The sequence below is a fragment of the Psammomys obesus genome, unplaced genomic scaffold (assembly GCF_907164565.1).
Source record: "Psammomys obesus unplaced genomic scaffold, mPsaObe1.curated_primary_1811, whole genome shotgun sequence".
Lineage (NCBI taxonomy): Eukaryota > Metazoa > Chordata > Mammalia > Rodentia > Muridae > Psammomys > Psammomys obesus.
In genome coordinates this window covers 15,561,255-15,582,910 of record NW_026585797.1, presented here as the reverse complement: position 1 = coordinate 15,582,910, position 21,656 = coordinate 15,561,255, and the positions used below count along the sequence as shown (strand labels likewise).

Below are 21,656 nucleotides of genomic sequence, written 5' to 3'. Positions count from 1 at the left end.
TAGAGACCATGTATTTTAACTCTTTACCCTATGAGGGGATTCTCTCTTCAAAAGCTTTAATATAAACCAGTCTATGCTTCATCCATTCTGTGATGGAAAACTCAGCCTCATGTAGTTAAGAATCAAGAATGCCACTTAATTATTGGAAGTTTCTCTGGACTTGAAAATGAGGTCTGTCTTCTAGAAACTCCTATGTGTTCTAATTCCATTCCATGATACATCAGACTGTGTCTAATGTCCCCTTCACTGCAGGGTCTTTGTCTGTGGCACTTTTCAGAGCTTCTCTAAATTCTGGATTCCATTCTTACTTCTCTGTAGATCTCAGACTCCAGATCTCTTTAAAATAGCTTTCTGGTTGGCTTACAATGTTACTGAAATGTAATGTTCAGTAGGAACACAGTACTCCTAGTTTTTTAGATTAGGGTGTAGTTGAATGCCAATAAATGTCTCACTGACACTTCTGTTTATACAAATATCTTAAGTTTACTTCCATTTACACAGACATCTGTTTTTATTTTTACTTCCTTTTTTTGCAAAGGTTAAATTTCTAAATTTCTTTATTATGTGTGAATTAAAGATGTTTGTGCTTAAAAGTGTTGTTTAAATCTGTAATTCTGCAGTCTTTCATTTTGGAAGTCAGTTGCAATAAGCTACCATAAAATGGGAAACACAGGAAAAGCAAAATCATTCTATTTAATAATGGTTACTAAGCATTTGTAACTAAGGCCAACTTAGCACAGAAAGGGACAGTTCCCTGAATTGAAAGGGTGAACATACTGACGTCTTTCTTTCTTGCACACTCAAATTAGTTAATGGAGACCAACTCTAGTTCCTTCAGAAAGAAGGGATGGCTGTGTTGGTCAGTGGGACTGCCTGCTTGTGTGCCTGTGATCTTTTACTTATTAACTTATCAATACTGGTGAGCAGCAAAAAGGCAGCACTTCAAGTTTGTGTGACTCACACTCCTCTTCATTTCCTGCCAGGTTCAAGTGTTCCTTTCTTGTTAGTTGTGAGGAGAGCCCTTATGCTCAATCATGTTCTTCAGGACAGAAACTCAACTAATCAAACGGTCCACAGCTCTTTTTCAGGTAGAATGTTAGACTCAGTCAAAAGGTTTGTAAATATGATGTGACCATAAACATAATTGTATCTGATTTACAAGGAAAAATAATAGCCCTGTCATTTCAAATGCCTTGACCAACATCATGAAGCCGGTAGCTAGTTATGGGACCTCCATGGATGCCATTATGATATATCAGGGGAGCTGGAGTTCCATTCTCATTACATTAGGGCACATATAGCATTCCAAATTTGAAAAAAAAAATAAAAGAAACACTTTGTTTGTTCTTCTCTAAGGAGACTATCACAATTCTAATGACCCCCTCCTCCTCCTGCTCTGTCCTCCGATTCCAAAGGGGAAACTGTGATTCCGTACTATGTTACTCATCTATCCACCTTTCTTTAAGGTTTTGCCACTATATTCTTTTAAAAGCGAGACGGTGAATTAGACAGTTAACCTCATACCTCCTTTTTTGTGGGGTTGGGATGGAAATCTCTCTGTTTCACCTCTCACATCAAATATCCTGAAATGTCTACATATTAAATCAGCATAAGTAGATTTAAATACATCCATCAATTTCTCCCCGAAGCCTGGGGACTATATGAGGAAGAGGCACAGTACGTAATCACAGCATGTAATTTATCATGATTTATAGAAGGCCCTTCAGAGCAGCACTCCGTGGAAATCAGTCGAGGAGATGCAAATAGGTGGTCATACTTCTTCTCCCTATCAGTGTTCATCTGTCTGTTCACGGAAGCATGACCGTAAGCCAGATGTCCACCCTGGTGTGAGGGGAAGCCTCCGAGTACTGCTTATCCAGAGCCAATAGATTCAGAAACGAAGAGACGTGTACTGGGCAGCAGAAGGCAGCGCATGACTTTTATGCTCCCTTAGGCAGCAAAGGCAGATGTAGCTCCTGCCAGGAGGAGTCTCACCCTCCAAACGTTAACAGGAAGCTGTCGTGTGACACAACAATGCATCTGATAGTAAGTGGGCAGCCATGCGGGAAGAACTTTAACCTGGATTTTACTGGAACTAAGATCAGAGTAAAAACCAAATGGAAAATTTGCTAATATTAAAGTGAGAAAGTAGTACCAAAATCTTGTAGCTGCCCCAGGCAAGGGGGCAATAGGATGGCTGTAGAGACAGATGTTGGAGGATGTTTTCTGTGTACTGTGTGTTGAAATGATGATTTCAGTACCCAGAGATCTGGTTGTAGTCTGGACTTTGGCATTTTCATTATTATAAAGCATCCTGTCAGGGTATGTTGTAAATATTGTTCTCCATCACATTCTGATTGGTTAATAAAGATCTGAACAGCCAATAGCTGGGCAGAAGAGGATAAGGCAGGACTTCTGAGCCCAGAAAGAGGGTCCCAGGTGAGGACCAGAAAGGGGAGTTGCCATGAGGGCACAGATGGAGAAGGAATAGCTAGGGTGAGACTAAGCTGGCAGGTAATAGGACATGTGACTGGGAAGTAAGAGAGGCCGCCACAGTCATGTTAGAATAGCTCAGTATCTGACCAACTATAGTACCTGAAGCTTTTAATAAATATGTCTCCATGTCATTATTCGGGAGCTAGAGAAGGCACAGAAATAATTATGCATTTTACAGACATGGCTGCCTTCAGTTGCTTGTCCATGAGGAGGATGAGCTGGACCAGAGCTAGGACCTGTCCAGTACTTACAGGTGAAGATGCATGTGATAGTCATCAAGTCACTTGGGAGAGGTAGTGACCACCAAGAAGCAATGGTTTTAGAGACTCCGTCATATCAAAAGCACTTACCATATGCATTCCAGAACAACTAGGCCTTAGCGTATGAGAATGGATCCAAGGTTCTGAGAGCACAGAGGAGGAGGCAGACAGATTCAATTACGTTGTAATTGACTAGGGACTTACTGACAAAACCATGGTCCTGACTAACAGCAAGAACAGTGGATCCTGGGGCTTGAATGAAAAGTAGGGACTTATAAAGTGGTTGAGACAGCGCTGACTTCATCCAAGTTGGAATGTACCTGGTTTGTCTTAAGACTGTATCAAGGACATGAGGCACATTCCAGGTAGAGACAGGAATAGTTTCAGTTATGACGTGGGTAGTCATTAAGTTTCACATATTACTTGTTACGGTTTGAATGTGAAACATCTCCAGAAGGCTCATGCCTGTGAACAGTTAATTCCTGGATGTGGTGTTGTTTTGGGAAGTTGTGAAACTTTTGAACATGAGCCCTGGCAGGCAGACATGAGGTTGTAGGAGTGTGGATTCAGTATGGGCTTCCTGATGAATGCAGTGGTAACAGGCCACACCACAGGCTTTTATCACCCTGGCTAGAGCCCCAGTGCCATATCTCCTCTGCATAGACCTGTGAGCTAAAATACATTCCTATGTTGATAAGTTATTTCTGTCAGGTATTTTTGTCCCAGAGAAAAGAAAGGTATCATACATTATTTGTTTGCTTTCTTATAGTATATGGGAAACTATGTACGGGAAACTATATGGTAAAACCAGCTGGGGATACTACAGAAAGTAATGGCAGTTACAGCTCAGAATTGCTGCAGACAGATGGAACTGAATGCTTACAGAATCTTTAAAGGACTCCCCAGCCCCTTATTTGCAACAATGTCTCATATAGCCAAAGCTAGCTTCAAATGCATATAGCTAAGGCTGGTGTTGAACTCCTGATTCTCGAACCTCCCCCTCCCAAGTGCTGGAGTTACAGGCATAGCCACCAAGCTCTGCCTGAAAAGGACTCTTAATATCTCCAAATTTTGGACACTATTTTTTCTATTACAAAACTGAAAAAATTTGCTCAGAGAAAATAATTCCCACCGTGCTGTTAAATTCTGCTGCAAATAAAACTGGCACATCAAAACGAAATCATTAGTAAAATAAAAGAGTTCATTAGACATTTTTTTTTTTTTGGTGACAGGAGCAAGTAACAGAACAATTCAACATGATCTCTATTTGGGGGTATATGCATGAAAATGTCTGGGAAGTTCTACAGCAGGGCTATTCTGGGCTGGGTAACTCTTTGTCATAGGGACCCCTTTGTGCAGACTAGAATATTTAGTGAAATCCTCCAACTCTATCTCCATTACAAGCCATTAGATGTGTCTCTCTGAAGCATGACAATAAAAAAAAGTCTCCAAGCCAGGTGTGATGGTACATGATGGTAAGGCCAGCCATTGAGGGAACCTGTGGCAGGAGGCTAGAGCCCACATGTCTAACAGCAGCTTGGGTTCCGAAACTGTTTCCAGGTAAACCTAGGCTGCATAGTGAGATGCTGATCTCAAAAAGCAGAAGACAAAATTTCCAGACGTTGTCAATGTTCCCTGGGGGACAAAATAATCCCTAACTGAGAATAGTTCCTCTGCCCTAATACACTTTACAGTGGTTAAATCCACATGGGATTTAATTATAAATAATTAAAACTCTTTCCATTTCTAGCTGGTCTGTGACCTATGTATATGTATATATATCTTAATCTATTTTTATATAAAAATTAAAATTATTAAAACGCCCATGGCCATATAATTATTATAAATTATTGTCACTTAAAAAAAACAAAAGCTTTTAAAAACAACGGCAGATAAAAGATTTATGGTTGATGTAAGGTGAGGAACCAAAGAGGGAGAAAGAGAGAAACAATCTTAAGATAATTTCTCTTTGGCTCCTCTGGAAGATGAGGGGGTGGTAATGTGTGGGTCAGAGAGAATGATTTATGACCCAATCACCAGCCATGGTGATCCACTCTCTGTTTAATGTTTTCCTGTGTTTATCACACTGGGCAGGCTTGTGCTCTGTAGAAAGGGTTTTTTTCTTCCTGTCCTGATTTTCTTGGAGCTGAGCACAACCTAGGGCATCAGATCTTTTTCCTGTTGCTGGCGGGGAGGCCGATTCTCTTTACCCACTCTCATCCCATGTGCAAGATATGACATTTGGCTTCATTTGCTTCCCAGCAGTGAAGTTTTCTTTCTTTCCTTAAACATATTCATTTTATTTTTATGTGTATGAGTGTTTTGCTTGTCTGAATGTCTGTGTACTACATGTGTGCCTGGGGCCTGTGGAAGATGGAAGAGGACATCTGGTCTCCTGAGACTGAAGTTACAGATGGTTGTGAGTGCTGGGAATTGAACCTGGGTCCTGTGCAAGAGCAGCTAGTACTCTTAACCTTTGAGCCATCTTTTCAGCCACAGTGGTAGCATTTTGATGTATCAGCTGTTTAGGAGTTATGGGCTAGTATAAGAAACTTTATGTGGAAGCAGTATGTAAAAGCCTGGACTCAAGTGATAAGATGAATAGCATCAGTCAAGAACCCTGACAACTCACAGCTATACTTGGTCCTCAGGGATACGGTCCCTTGAAGATGTGGAGGAGACAGTGGGCCTGGCCACAGAAAAAGGACACATGACAGCTGCCTCCCACATCTGAGAAGTAGTGACCTTCCCCTACAAGAAATGTTCCATAGACTTATCTAATTGTATGAATGTTATTTAACTAATCAATCCCATCATAGATTGAAAATGTAACTTGAAAATGAATTTAACAAACTATATTAACTTCACATCATCATAATAATGTACTCAGCACAGGCTAGTCATGAAGAAATGCTGATGTTTGGCTCACAGTTCTGGGGGTCTGAACTAAAAAATGGACAGCCTCTTGGATTTGGACTTTTTGAGAGTGGCATACCAGGTCAGGAGTGGTTAAGGGAGCCAGTGTTCACACCTCCAAAGATTGGGAGACTGAGGTCTCACAAGTCCCCTGAAGGGTATATTCCCAATGACCCGAGTCCTTTCTGCTAGGACCCACCCTCTTGAGGCCCACAGTCCTTTTAAGGGTATAACGTTGGCATCAACCTTTTAGCATATGGATCTGAGGAGACAGTCAGTCAAATCTTAGCATCACCTAGCTACCACGGCAACTCAGTCTACCACAGAGCTGTTTCCCCTTTGTGATCACAGGGCTGACTGGATGCTGGGACTCCCTGCAATTCCCATCACTAACAGGAACAATGACATCCAATGCCACTAGATAAGAAAGCAAGCAACTCTGAAAATTGGGAGGTTTGCAGTTTCTACAGAATGCATATACCTTTTATCTCATAAGCAAATTTTAAAATGTAAGTTGAATCCTTTTTAAGTCAGGGACTCTGTTTGTCTGTCTATCTGTCTCTGTCTGTGTGTATGTTCACATGTTGCAAGAAACCGAAATGCCAAATACTTCTGATATGCTTACCTTGACCAGAGGCAGAAAGACAACCCAGAGTGAGAGTCTTCTTCACAAAAGCAGAAAACGTGCTTCAACACGAAAAGGTTTCAGCAAAGGTATGGAGTAGGAAGCAAATTACTATTGTACTTTCAGGTGAGAAAAACAGAGTTAGGCGTGGCATACATTTGATTGATTCTCATATGTCAAGATGGCTTCCACCTCTAGTGCTAAGCACAGAGAATAAAGAGGGTCTCTTATGATGGTCATTCCATGCCCTGCCCTGCTCTGAGAGCCCTCTAGAGTCCAGGTCTTTCTACCCTCATGATGGTAAGAAAGTGTTTATTTGTATTTTACAGAGGAGGACGTTAAAGGATGTAACTGACACTTCGTAAGTAAATACATATTTTGTGACTTAATAAGCCAAACTATCAATTATTTTTCTTTTTGCTTTTAAAAACAACCTATTCTTCCTCACTCCTGAATTTCATTTCCAGTTTGTATCATAAATCTGTTCTTCCAAGCCACCAGAATCATTTCTGCAAAGACCAAGAAGAACAGAACATTCTGATTAATATAATTATGCTCTAAATTAAACCATTAAATCAGAAACTGTTTGGATTTGTGGTTAATTTCAAAAGACCATGACCCCTGAATCTATCTCTCCTACCAGAGCTGTCTGCTTTTGCCAAAAATATGACTAAGGAAGTAGGATGATATCTGTCTTCTTGAAAGAGTCTCTGTGGATGGAGTTCATAATTAAACAAATACATGAAACGCCGATGTTTCTGTGAGTCTAAAAGACTGAAACATCATTCGTTTTATATAGTTCAGGTTTATGGAGCCTGTCACGTTTAATCCCAGTGTGATCCGGAACTTAATTAAATGGTGACGAAGGTGGGAGAAGGTACCGGAAACACTAGGAAGGTGTTGGTTTATGATGTCCTCCAGTGCTCACAGTGAATGGTGTCAAACTTTAACACACCCTTCTTACATATACATTTAACTTACTTTTTTCTATATCCCGTGTTTACTTCCTACTGGTTTTGCTATTATGAGGAGAGGCAGTGTTCATTCATACAGTTTCCTAAGAGACTGTGCGGTATTGCCTGTCCCTTAGAACAGTGACTCAGCACCGCAGCTGCGGAACATTTCCTAGTTTACAGTTTCTAAACATGTTTCTAACAGTATCTCTCATCCAAAGCATGCATGGTATGCTCATATAAAATGTGGCACACGTTTTAGGCAACAAGGGCCCTTACTAAATTATTGAGAGGGCATTTTCCTGACTACAAAAGCTCCCTTAGGCTCATACTCCAGAACTGCTAGAGAGAGAGAGAGAGAGAGAGAGAGAGAGAGAGATAAACACTGCCTCTAACAAAAGACAGAAGCTCAGACGTGGTACCAGCAAAGGGCTGTGCTTGACTGACAGGAATTACCCTGCCTGAGCAGTGAGCTGAGCTCTTTACCTGTAAACCACTCTCCATCCAAATTCTAGAAAAGGGGTGTTTATGCAATAATTGGAATTTTTTTGATAGTGTTACATACATACAGTAAAAACCCAGAAAATAACTGCTCAGGCAAACTCAGTCTACTCTCCTGTTTGAAGTCCCCGCCCACCCTGCAAATGCTTCCTCTGTCTACAGCAAAACTCAGGGATCTGTATTCCAGACAGCTCCTGCACTGCAGGACGCGGTGGGTATTGGGGAGATGGTCCTATGGAAGCCGACCCCCTGGAGGAGGCAGGGCTGACCAAGTGCGTGAACAGACAGAGGACGAGCCGCCACTGACCGCGGGGACTCTGGACACAGGCAGGCCTACTCGTTCCCACTACTCAACTCACTGGGATAGTTCGTTTGTTGACGGGCACGTGGCCCGTCCCAGGAGAAGCTGGTCCACAGAGGGTCTGCGGTTAGCTTTCCATTTGTACATATAACCCCCACTCCTCCGTAAACTGCATGAGAGAGCTTTCACTTTCTTCATCTGCCTGGTCAGGCATGTGGTTCCCGTAGAGTCTGGACAAGAGGCCGTCCTCTGAGAGATGGTCTCTGTCACAACGTCCGTAGCCCTCAGGATCCTGGTCAAAGCTAGGGAAGGCAGGGATGCAGAGCCTGCCAGTCTGAGGGTCCCAATCCACTAGTGTTGAAGATGGCTCTTCCTCCGGCCCGTCTTCTGAGCCAGGGTGCTCCTGCCCCAGGTCAGGCAGGTCGTCTGGCTGCGGCTCCAACTTTGCTAAAGCCGTTTGTGGCTCGGATAATTCCCCTGCTCTGGCAGCCTCTTCCTGCCCACAGAGCTGCTTGTACTCAGGCTCCGTTTCTGCCTCCCCTGTGGGCGTGGTGCAGCTGAGCCATTCATACTGGGCTGGGGAGGTGTCTCTGTTGCTTTGCTCGGCACCACAGACAATAACTGTCAAATCCGAAGAGTTTCCCAAGTGTCGCCCCTCGAGGTGCGTCTCCCAGCTTCCGCTGAGTTTAGGGTCATTTACGCTGGAGTCATCGCTGCTTTTTTCCAGTAAACTCAGATCCTTTTGAGAAACTGTAGAATCATCCAACATACCGAGTGTGATAAAATCAAGTGACACTGTTTCAGCAGGCTCAAAGACTTTTTTGTCAATTTCATTTCCATAAATCAAAATCTGCAGAGAGAAGAGTATGGGGTTTCATGTTTTCCACTTTGGAGAGACATTACAAGTAGCTGCCAACTAGAACTTCTAGTATCGCCAGATAGTGTGAGACCTTCTCTGACCAACTCATGAGAAGGGGTTATGATTGGCAAAACTCCTGGAGAGGCAAGGGGCCCAAGACCCACAGAATGCAAAAGGAAGTGAACTGTGTCCCTGGTAAGTGTCTGTGTGTGTCGGTGTGAGGTTCAGGGGTGTGACTGAGGGAGGGACTGCCAGTGAGTCGGTTACGTTCTGGAATCTTCCCCATTCTTTGAGAAGAAGATGGCGGAGAGCTGGCCTGGTGAAAGTCTATTTTGTTTGAAGTTTGTACTAAGCTGGGGCTGTCAGGACTCCTAACTCTCTCCTGGATATACCGTGGACATGAAATGAACGCAGCCATAAAAATGGGATATAGGAAGGGAGTATGGTGGTTAGTTTCTGGTGTCACCTTGACAAAATGTACAGTCACCAGAGGAGAAACTCAGCGAGGACCCGTCTATGTCTAGATGAGGCTGGTCTGTGGGCATTCCTGTGAGAGATTTTCTTTTTAAAAATTATTTCTTTATTAATTACAGTTTATTCAGTTTGTATCCCAGCTATGGCCTCGCCTCATCCCCTCCCAATCCTGTCCTCTCTCCCTCTTCCCATGCCCCTCTCCAAGTCCACTGATAGGGGAGGTCCTCCTCCCCTTTCCTCTGACTCTAGTCTATCAGGTCTCATCAGGACTGGCTGCATTGTCTTCCTCTGTGGCCTAAGGCTGCAGCCCCATAGAGGGGAGGTGATCAAAGGGCCAGACTGAGTTCATGTCAGGGGCAGTCCCTGTTCTTCTTATTATGGAACCCACTTGGATACTGAGCTGCCATGGGCTACATGTGTGCATATCTCCACGTATGGTCCTTGGTTGGAGTATCAGTCTCAGAAAAGACCCCTGGAGAGATCTTCTTAAGGGAGGCAAGAGGAAGGAGTGTGGGCTGTGCCTTCCCAGGCTGGACCTTGCAGGCTTTAATTTGTTGTCTCTGTGATACTCTGCTTCCAGCTCCTACCACCCTTAGCCCCACCCTCAGCCCTACTATGGTGGGTTGTAACTTGGAACTGTGAGCAGATGAAAGCCCCTTATTCCATACATGGATTAACTTACTCTATCACAACACCAGAAAAGAAAAAGGATACATGGATATAATATTCAAATTGTGCTAGAAAAAAGGCAAAACCACAAAAAAGACAAAAAAAAAAAAAAAAAAAAAAGGCAATATAGCTGCTAGCTGATGGTAGATTTAAAAAAGTCTAAATCATTCAGGGATGCTCAAGAATGAAGAAAATTGGTAAGACCGACATAGGCCCAGCTACTCCGGGGACTAAGAGAGGAGAGGCCAGATGAGGCAATTTGGTCAGACCTTGTCTCAAAAGAGACGATTAAAAATTGTGGCTGTAGCTAAGGAGTGGAAAGAGGCTTGCATGTGCAAGGCTCCATCCTCCATCCTGAGTACCACAGACATAATTTTTGTCTTGCTTTGGAGTATGTGGAAGGTGTGTGTTATTGACAGAAGCAACAGTGATAAGGTACAATCTTCCTGTCACCCAATGACACGATTTCATTTAACACTATGCAACAGGACCTTTCACACCATTGTTTTACAGAATTATAGGTTTTTAAAAATCACATGCTTCAAATCTCTGTAAATCCCCCCTTCTCCCACCCCTGTCTCCCTTTGCTACAAAGAGGCTAAATCCAGCACTTAAATGGAGCAGGGTAGCAGAGAACTGAATGAACAGGACCAACAGGAACAGACATATGTCTTACATGCATTTACATGGGAACGCATCTCTTGATATTTCCCAAGGAGAGAGTTTTTATGTTAAGCATATGCTTTTTAACCCCCTGGGTCCTTTCAGCAGATGGTCCAGTAACATCTCACTTGTTCCTTCAACTTACTTCCTCTTGTCATATATGCTCAAGTACTGAACACATGCCTCTTCTGTGTAGATTCTGTGCTCCACACCCCTATGCCCGCCCATGTCCCTCACTCCTCTTTGGGACTATCATTTTTTTTTCTCCCCCCAGACGGCTTCTTAGCTACCTTCATATTTTTTTTTTTTTTAGAACGAGTGTCCAGTTGGATCTAAATCATAGCGGCTTTTATGACATCACAACTCAGAACCTTGCTGAGATTTCTCTGCAAATGAAAGCCCAAGCTCTGAGACCAGCAGCATATTCTCCCAGTATGCAGCCTGGGGCCTGCTCTCCAGTGTAGCCCTATCATGGGGGACATGATAGGCTGGCCCTGTGTGCGTTTTTCCACCACTACATCTGCCGTCCCTTGCTCTGCTACTTTTTCTGCTGTAGCAAGTGTCCAAACTCTTACGTTCATACCCACGCTTGAACATGGAAACCGAGTCCCTCGTAATAGGTTTTGGGGTGTCCTCGTACCCCATGAGTCCTCAATACTTGTTTTTATTTTTAGCCTTCACATATTATGTCTAAGTAGGCTTGGCCTTTGAGAAAGACAGAGTGATCATGACTTTTATCTGTTTATCCCACAACCTTATCCGTTATAAAAATTGTTACAAACCTAGGCAACTTTTAGTGTTGGTATGCTTGTGGGTGAATTAAGCCCAGAAGCTGCTTTTTTTGTGGGGGTACAGGGGTTACACCTAAGATGGCACACATGCTATGTAGGCTTTCTCCTACTAAGCGACTCAGCTCAGAGCATGTTTTAGAATTCATCAACAGCTTAAGGCCATTCTGCTCTTATATGAAACTGTATCTGTTCTACCCTTCTCTTCTGTCTTCCTGTTGTCAGAATAGTCTTCCACCATGCCAAGCACTCACCAGATTGGATGGGTGTTTTTCTTTGCCAACATAGATGTAACGGTAAACTGAGTAGCCAATCACAGAAAAAAGAAACACGGCAAGAGATGTGGGCAGGATGTACCAGAAGATGACTCTGACTGTCAGTGATGATGTTTGAGCTGTTAAAGAAAAACCATGGGTCAGGATTGGAAAGTTATCATTTAATATGGCAGGAAGCATGGTAATGTCAAGAAGGTATGGGCAGGTCACCTGCATTCAGAGACTCAGTTTTCTCAGCTGTACACAGAGAAACAGGCTGCTGTTGTAAGGTCCCAGAATCGGTCATCTCTCTCTGACAAGGAAGTTCTTAAGTCATTGTCCACACTCACCCCCATCTCTACAGTAAGGATACATTACTAACATAAGCCAGTGGTTATCCCCAAACTCATGCCAGGCTTTGAACCGCATCCCGGCTCGTGTGTGTGAAAACAAATGTATCTGCCACTTCAGTAATTCACAGCTTTTCAGACCAAACAGCAATATTCTTTTTAACAAAATCACTAGTTCCAGGCATGGGAAACCTCCTTTTGAGTTATTCGTCAGAGTAGTCCAAGAAACTCCTTAAATATTATAGGCTACTGCCATGCCCTTTGTTGATTCTCAGAGCTTGAAGGTAAGATCCAGTTGCTGAAGATACCACACTCTGAACCTAGAAATTAGAGAAATCAAGCTGGTGTTGACCTAGAAGCTTCTTTCCTGAGAACCAGTTCTTGGTATCTAAAGGTACAATGCAAGCTGCCAAGAGCAAGAATCATTCAATCGTCCTACCCTACTATAAAGCCTGCAAACCACAACAATGACCAGCACTTGACAAGATATACTCAAGGGAGCAATAAGGACACTCCCATCCTGGGGTAACCAACAACCATCTAACTGGACCTAACATTGGCTCAATAGGGAGAAATTATGTCTGGTATTTAAACCTAGCCAGCTTACCTGTAGCTGGTGAGGTTATGAGCCTTAGAGGAGAAACTACTAATGCCACCTTCCTAAACCAATATAATTTCTAATTGCATTCCAAATACGTACCTGTATCCTTATACCCAAAGGTAAGTGTAGCTCTTACTCCTCGATCATCAAAGAAGCTTTTTTTTTTTTTTCAAAGATAATTACAGAAGCCCACAACTGGACATAATGCAGAAAGCAACTGACTATGGAGTGCCCAAACCCAACTGATCCCTATACCTAACTGATCATTATATCTGAGGCTCAGGGAACATTTTGGAAGTGGGGTGAGATAATTGTAAGAGCCAGAGGACCAGGATATCTCCTGTGAAGTAGTGTCTTCTATGGATGACAGGGAAGCCACACCCATGAAATCTCAAAAGATACAGTCACCTAAATAAGAACAGTTGACATGGCAATGTGGATGAGGAAATGTCACAAGGCCCCACCCATAAAGAGTTATAGGCAATCAGTAGCCGCAGAAAAAGGGACATTCAGTCTTCCCCAGAGATAAAGACCCTGGTAGTTTATATAGTCCCAAATGGTCAGCACATATCCACAGAAACAACACTAAACTGTTTCAACAGGTTGTATTTGTGTGTGTCAGAGAGAGAGAGAGACAGAGACAGAGACAGAGAGATAGACTAATTTTAAAAGATCTTCATCTTCATGAATTTGAGGAGTGGGGTAGGACTCAGTGTTGGAGAGGAAAAATTATGAAAATAAGGTGCATATATTCATATACATGGAAGTCTGGAAAAGATTAACAAATTTTAAGTTTTAAGTTAAAACAAAAGATCTCATACCAAAAATACATCTTACATTCTTCCACGACACTGGTGTGTCTCAGTATTCTCTGACATATTCAGTAGATGACATGAGTAAGTGGCATCTTCATGTTGTGGCTAACAGGTTCTTTTTGTACTGGTGGGCCGGTCCTTCTGGGTAGGGCTAAAGCTTAGGAACAATTGTGGGAAGGTTCTAACTCCCTCTTGGTTCTGCTGTGCTGTAGGCCTGTGAAGAGTAAAACGTCTGTGCAGGCTCTGCTGTGGTTGACATACTTGGGAAGCTTGTGGGAACTACTTGTAAGTTGGGCTAGTTGATTTTATATGTCAACTTATGTAGGCTATAGATGTAGTAAGAATTTTGGTGTCTTTAAAAGCGTGCAGAGACCGATACTACAACCAAGGACCAGACCATACATATAGAGGACCTAGACCCCTTGTTCAAAGAAAGCCCATAGGTTGCTCAGTTTCTAAGTGCATTCCCTAGTAAGGGAAACAGGGGCTGTCTCTGACATGAACTCAGGGGCTGGCTCTTTGATCACCCCCCCCTGAGGTGGGGCAGCATTACCAGGCCACAGAGGATGACAATGCAGCCAGCTTTGATGAGACATGATAGGCTAGGATCAGATGGAAAGAGAGGAGGACCTCCTTTATCAGTGGACTTGGGAAAGGGCATAGGGGGAGAAGTGGGAGGGTGGGTGGGAGTGGGAGGAGATGAAGGAGGGGCTTCAGCAGGGCTACAAAGTGAATAAATTATAATAAACAAAAAACCCAATTATATTATGTAAACATGTTTTTGTTTTAAACCCTGGTGTGGGATACGGGGCTGCTTCAGATTGTTCATAGCAGCAGACTATTTGCATCCTGTGTGCTCTGGCAGGGGCATGATTCTGCCAGCTGAAGATAGTTTAATTCTGGGGACTCTAGAGAGGGTAATAAATGCCAGATCCCAGAGGGATGGGGGCATGAAGAAGAAGACTGAGAAGAAGAAGAAGAAGAAGAAGAAGAAGAAGAAGAAGAAGAAGAAGAAGAAGAAGAAGAAGAAGAAGAAGAAGAAGAAGAAGAATGCTCCTTGCTGTGCTGCTGGTTTGTCAAGTGGCTGAGAGAAAAGAGACAAGAAGGAGTTGGAGGTATCCCGATGAGACAAAGACTGGACTTTCTCCAAGGAACTCATCTCCACCAGCAGGAAGTCATCTAAAGAGATCTCAATGCTCTCTCCACTAATCTTCTGTCTCTCCAACCTGGGATTGGGGTGGAGAAGGGAGGCAGAGATATAAGAACTGAAATAAAGTAGTATAAAAAAAGATGCCCACACATAGATATTTGGCTAAACACTATTCTAGATGTTTCTTTAAATGTATAGTTTTTAGATGAGATTAACATTTTAATGAGTAGATTATGAGTGAAGAAAATTGCTCTCTGTAATGTGGATGAGCTTCATCTACTCAACTGATGCTCTTAAGAAAAAGAGACTGATGAACCCATGAAGAGAGAGTTAGGCTTCCACGCTGCCTTTGGGGATGAACCACAAAGCCAGTTATCCCTAGGGTCACCAGACTGATGTCTACCCTAATGATTTTGTTGCTTCTGGTTTACATAATAGCAAGAGCTGACTCTTTAAACTCTCTCTTTAATCTCTAGCCTGTTGGTTCTATTTTTCAGGAGAATTCTGAGGGCTGAAGAAAAAGAAAAGAAAAGAAAAAGAAAAAGAACATGCAAACTTAACACAAACTCCAGCTCTGCCCTTTCCCACACCATTCCCAATACAGCAATAAATCAGCTAGAGTGCCACAGGAGCATCTAATCCATGTGGATGCTGGAGTCTCTCGCTGTCTGACAGAGAAAACAGTGCGGTGTCTCTCCCACTAACAACCAGCTGTAGATGGAAACAGATATGTTATTATCATGATGATGGGAATATTCAGCCACACCCATGGGAAAATCCAGTGGGCATCCCCTCAAGACTCTTCTAGCCCCTCAACAGTCCCTGGAAAGAGTGCTTGTCTGCCTACACAGCACTATGCCAAGGCTGTGGTGCAAATGCAGTGATTGTCAGGCACCTGTCCTGCTTTAGATGGCAGCTTAGCTCAGGTTTCATTTTCATTTTGGGGACTGAGAAATTGCAGGGAGAAGAGGTATTTTTTTCAAGGCATAGTCCCTAAATGGATAATTTTTTAAAAAAAGAAAGTAGTTCTTAGTAGGTTTGTGACTAGGTTGAGGTATTATAGAAAACTTTAACCTTTGTCCCTTACGGCACTGCTGAGGAAGGACTACGCTCTGTCTTCTTCCCAGAAAGAAGGTGGTGTGATCTGTACTTAACTTTGCTCCTTGGAAATTCACTCTTACCGTTTGGCACTGGTCAAACTGTTAGGAAACACAGCACTTATTCCAGACACAAAACTGATTCCTCCCATCTGCCCTGTGTCCCTTCCTGCTTGCTTGGCATTTGAGTTTTATTTGTATTATGGTAGAGAATCCTTTCAAAGATATGACATGAAAGTGAGACTCAGAAGTAAAGGCTTTTACTGTTCATATGTTTTCCCAACACTCCTCTTCCTAGGAAAGAGAAGAGGAAAGCAGCCGGGTAAGGAGTGCGGGGCAGGGATGATGTTGAGGCTGTGGCTGTGGCTGCTTAGCTGGGGATGGGAAAACAACGAGTAGCTGAGGCAAAAGATTGTGAGCATTTGTTAGAAGGGTGGATCAGAACAGCACTGGATGAAAACCATTCAGTAATGCAGGGGGACTTGAGGGGACTTGAGGGTCTAGCTTGCTTTCATTTTCAGGGTTTTTAGTTGAAGTTCTGCTGCACGGCAGACATATTAAACAAGCACGATGCGCATGACCACAGGTCCCTTAAAAGAAGCATCCAAAACTACAGTTCCCTCATAGGGTTGTTCAGAAAACACAAGGAGACAAAGAAAGGCAACAATGAGAGAGGGACTCTGATGTTCCCAGACCTGCCTGTGCTACAAGTGATGTCTGACAGCGACTTGAGGGGCCTGTAGTCGGTACCTAAGCAGTGGTGTTTGAGAGTGTTCCCAGGACAATGCTTTACTCCCTGCCCTGTAGATCTTGGGTGTTGGTGTTGCTTAGAGTGACTGTGGCTGGAAAGAAGAAAAATCATGTGTATGGAAGTTCTTAGTTGTATTTCCTGAGGTAAGAAGCTATGCTAACTGGGGAGGTTGTTGCCAATGGACTCCTGGGTCTTGCTAACAGTTTCCAGATGGTGTGACACACCGTCTTAACACTGACCAAGCTCAAAGGCAGAGTCTCAGGTAGCTAAACGCATTTAGAGAACTAAATGTGTTTACTGGTGTTTCAACCTAATTTTCATAAACATGGATTTGTTAACACTTTAAACTGCTGTTTGTTTGGTGTGTGTGTGTGTGTGTGTGTGTGTGTATCAGCTTTCTTTCCTCAGAATAGCTGAAATTGCTTGCAGCTTACCTTCCAAAGTACTGATGCACTGCTTCTGAGAAGGCAGGCTGAGGCGAGGGGGCCCTGGGACAAAGGACTCCACATGGACGCAGTACAGAGTGCTTGGTTCCAGCCAGCGGAGCACCAGCGTGCTGTCGCTGAGACACTGTGACCACTGGGGCAGGGAAGTGAAAACAGAGGTTATAAGCAGAGAGCCCAGGGTGCCCGCTCGACAGCTCTAGAAAAACGTGAAAGGCCAGGATCCTGCCGGCTCCTTCATGTCACTTTAAGCCTTTCTCTTTCTTTTTAGCATAGTTTCAAAATCCGTTTTCATTTAGCTGAGCAGAACACAGTTAGGAATTGACCAATTTTAGGAACACCTCTAAATAATCCAGGGTAGAATTTGTGCTTAACTTTGTCCTGTGTTCTTACTCATATATATATAAATATATATATATAAATATAAATATATATATATATATATAATCCCCAGAAAGTGACAGATGGATGATATGTAAGTAATGAAACTTCCCCCCATGAAATGTCCGATTGCTCTACATTCCAGTAGTGTCATCATGCATTGTCAACAGAGCACTTCTGCAGGGAAAAGCCTGATGTCCCCAGCTTCCCTTTGACCTTGTGGGACATCTCTTTTGAGTAGTATCGGCTGCCACGTTCTCACAAAAAGAACCAAAGCACCGAGACTGACTGTGACAGCGGCAGCATTGAGAGTGAAACACAGAGGCTAGAGCCCATCCCAAGCCAGGCTCACCATTCTTCTTGACTTAGCGTCATACACAGACACACAGTACTTCAGACTGGGGTATATCTGTTGCATGGAAACAGTGTCGTCATTTGGCTTTCTTTTCCACCTGTCTGGTGCGGTCAGGACAATAGAGATAGACTTCTCACCAGTTGTCAGGGCAACCTTTGGAGGGCCGACTTGTGCTGAGAGGAGAAGAGGCTATAAGCATCTTCAGGTGTGAACCCCCCCCCCCCCCCGAGATAAAGCTATAGTATAATCCTACTTGGATGAAAGACCTAAAGCCACCCTCTTCTGAGGAGCCCTTTCACCATAAAACCCCAGAGGCTTTTCAGGCAGCAGGATCTCTGTTGCAAGGACTCCACTCAGTCTGTGGTAGGAAAAACAGTCACTGCAGCAGTGTGAGTAAGGGAACAGGGTTGGTGATCTGGAAAACTTTATATACAGACACTGAAATTGACAAGGTGGCCTTGCCTGCATCCTTCACAGATGGGTCTGTTGCATATTAGGGGAAGGAAAATATAAACGCAAATGGCAGGGAAATTCTTGTCTTAATTCCTAGTTATACCTAGAAACATCAACACAATGCCAAGTTGAATGAAAAAGAGACTTAGTTGTATGATCAGGACATGGTATATTTTCACATGTCTTCTGGATAATATACAGAGCAATTTATCTCTAAAATTTATTTATAATTTATTTTAGGTGTCTGGGTGCTTTGCCTGCTTCTACATCTGTGCACATCACATTGCATGTATTACCAGTGGAAGCCCAAAGAGGGTGTTGGATCCCATGGGACTCAAGTTAGATGTGTGAACCTTGTGGGTACTGGAAACCAAACCTAAGTTCTCTGCAAGAACCACATGTTTTCTTAACTGCTAAGCCATCGCTCTAGCCGCTGATATTGAAGTTTAAATTTCACATTCTTTTTACATGTCAAAAATACTGTTTTCATAAAAAAAAACTATTATAAAATATAAAAACCATCCTTAGCTCATGGCCTGTAGAAAAACAGACAGCGGCGCTACATCTGTCTTGAGAGCATAGGCCTGGCAGAGCACTGGAAAAGGCCCCACCTCCTAGGACCTCAGCAGCCCTGGATATTTCATTATGGTGGCCTTGCCTGCATCCTTCACAGATGGGTCTGTCACACATTAGGGGAAGGAAAATATAAATGCAAATGGCAGAAAGATTCTTGTCTTAATACCAAGTTGTACCTAGAAACATCAACACAATACCAAGTTGAATGAAAAAGACACTAAGTTGTGCAATCAGGACAATCTTCACATGATTCACTAACCTACAATGTTTTTTTATGCACAATCTGTACTGCATGATAAAACAAAATTATTGGCACCTGTTTGTATTTCTGGATCTGTGAGGGATCTTAAAGGCCCCTTGGCCAAACCTATTCATCTACAGATTTGATTCTAGGGTTCAGCCAGGAATCACTAGGGCTGGTTACTCAGCCTGCTATACAGATCAGAGTCAAGTAGATCTTTTCCTCTGGGCAAAGCTGCCTGTGAGGCCAGAGTATCATCACAGGAACCCAGATTCGCACGTCCTTGGTGGACGATGGCATTACTCACTTTCTAAGAAAGGATAGAACCGGCCAGTTTCAGCCCATTCGGAACACTTGGTTTCCCAAATGGCCTTCACTTTGGCATAGTACTGGTGCTCATAGTCTGCGGTCTCAGCAGAAAGATCACAGTAGGTCCTGCTGACGTTTCTGCACTCCGCGACATTCAGCCATTTCTTCTGCCCATATCTGCTGAGAAAGAAACTATGAACTAGCAAGGCCCCTTACATGCTTTACAATTAAAAAAGTCATTATATAAAATTGAATGAAAGACTTACTCTTCAGCATTACACAGAGGCCTGTGATTTGATTTAATCGACTCCACTTTTGCTGTTGGCGATATTTTCATTAGCTGTCGGCGATATTTTCATTAGCTGTCGGGAGCGTAAGTGTTTCTATAAACACTTTGCTTTTATGTGAATGACAATGTGGGGAGTGCATTCTTAAAGCATCTTACAGTTCCATACTTCAGCTACAGTAAAGTGTTTACATACCGTGTGAGCAATTAAGTTTTTAGTCATGTATGTGTACAAACACACACGAGGCTAGTTTGCAGGAGGCATTAAAGGAAAGTTAGTCACTTTTTTATTGGAAGAAAATTACTTTGACATTCTCATAAAATTTAAAACTTTGCTAAGTATTAAGAGTTGAGGGGAAAATTTACCAGGAAGCAGAGTATGAGAGTGTAGCATAGTCATATTGCTACTGAACTGAGTATGTTGTTTATATATGCTTTTATTGTTGTTAAAACACAACATTTAAAGAAAATGTGGAAGAGGAAATATTTGCAGCACTTCTCCGGTAAGAGAGACTGTGGCATACAACATTTAGTCAAATGGTAAGTCAGCGGGAGAGACGTGGCTGTGCTGCAGGCTACTGAAGAAATTAAATCAGGGCTGTTGGGGAAACAAGGTGAAAGGCATAGAAGGTTGACCAGTAGTCTGCAGAGAATGTAGTGTGTTAGTGTTAGCAATCTAGACAGTAGTTTAGATGACACTGCTGTGGTCCAGGTGGAAGAATGGTACGGACAATGATGATAGTAGTGGGATAAATGAGACACAACAAAAACAAGAACTATTAGTAGCCATGACCAGGTGACTAGTGCATGCAAGAGATCACATAGGTAAAGGTTATGAAATGGTCTCTTTCTCTTTAGGGCAAGTGTGTGGAATATGATAATATTTACCAAGATAAAGACCACGAAAAAGAATGGGTTTGAGAAATTGTGGAGGGGAAGAGTAGGAAGAGGGAAAACTAAAAGTTCAGCAATGCCAGGGTGAGTTTGAGTTTTCCAAATGTAGGAGCCCAGGGTTCAAGAGAGGAGTGGGAGGTAGAGATTTGGAGTCAATATACAAATTGCTAATAAAAGGCTTGGGCATGAAAACCCAGAGCAATATCTGGATTAAAACTTCAAGAGCATCAAAATGAGCACAGAATGGACTTTGGAATAACCGCCAAAGAGGGGGAGTGGAGAAACTTTCATCACAAAATGGGAAGAGCATGCCTTGCTAAGAGGGATGTGGCAATATTATTGAATATTGTCAAAGTTGTCAAAGATGTGTCAACAGAGTTCTGAAGCAAATCTCTTTCATTTGCTAAGTGCTATATCTGCCAAATACACAAGAAACATAGTTTGATCTTAATCAACCTCTCCATGTAGGTTATCAACACTGCCTGGGGACTTTTGATCAATGATCAAAAGAAAAATCGACCCGTATTTACATAGATAGTTATACTTTGGTTCATTTCAAAAACCATACTATGTAGCATTCAAAAAGCAGGTTTTACCAGATAATGCCCAAACTTCTCTGCATGCCGTGCATTTGGTTACTTACCAGTCCATAACATTCCATTTCTTTCCATAAAAGATACTATCTGATACTCAAAACTGATTTACTTTTCAATTTTATTTTATTGTTTTGTTTTTGGTCCTTTGAGATGGGGGACTCATATGGTGCATGCTAGCCTTGAACTCACTATGTAGCTGGCAATGACCTTGAACTCCTGATCCTCCTGCTTTGGGTTCATGGTTGAATTCTTGACCTGTCAACAGGTCATGACTTAGTGTTGGAAAAATACTGTCATTGCTTCCTTTGTCTTTCTTTCCCTTCCAAAACTGCCTCACATCTGCACCTTCTTACCATGCAGATGCTGACCAAAGAGAAAAGTTGTGTCAGTGATATCTGAATGGGAGATTGACACATATTCCAGTAGCATTAATCTCCCTTGGGACAAATCTTGGGGCTGATGGTCTCTACCTGTTTCTAGTAAGTATGACAAATGCCTAAGAGCACCTGTGATGAGCTGAGGCTGAAACTCCAGGCTTACACTCTTCACCTCACTAAACTGCACAGCAACCAGTTTTTGTCCCATTTTTTATGAAACAC

General features: G+C 42.8%; 1 protein-coding gene across 3 annotated transcripts in view; it reads right to left on the bottom strand.

Annotated features, from left to right (window-relative positions):
- Positions 1–3,951: 3,951 nt before the first annotated feature.
- Il20ra (interleukin 20 receptor subunit alpha) overlaps positions 3,952–21,656 on the bottom strand; it is a 44,929-nt gene continuing 27,224 nt past the window's right edge. For 2 of the 3 annotated variants that reach the window (XM_055599220.1, XM_055599221.1), the window contains 5 exons: positions 19,280–19,461; positions 17,700–17,875; positions 16,958–17,102; positions 11,760–11,899; positions 3,952–8,902 (listed from right to left, as the gene is read on the bottom strand). In XM_055599220.1, the coding sequence (XP_055455195.1) occupies positions 8,180–8,902; positions 11,760–11,899; positions 16,958–17,102; positions 17,700–17,875; positions 19,280–19,461 (1,366 nt within the window). In that variant the 3' untranslated portion in view covers positions 3,952–8,179. The remainder of the gene's footprint in view (positions 8,903–11,759; positions 11,900–16,957; positions 17,103–17,699; positions 17,876–19,279; positions 19,462–21,656) is intronic. The other variant, XM_055599223.1, reaches the window with a different exon arrangement.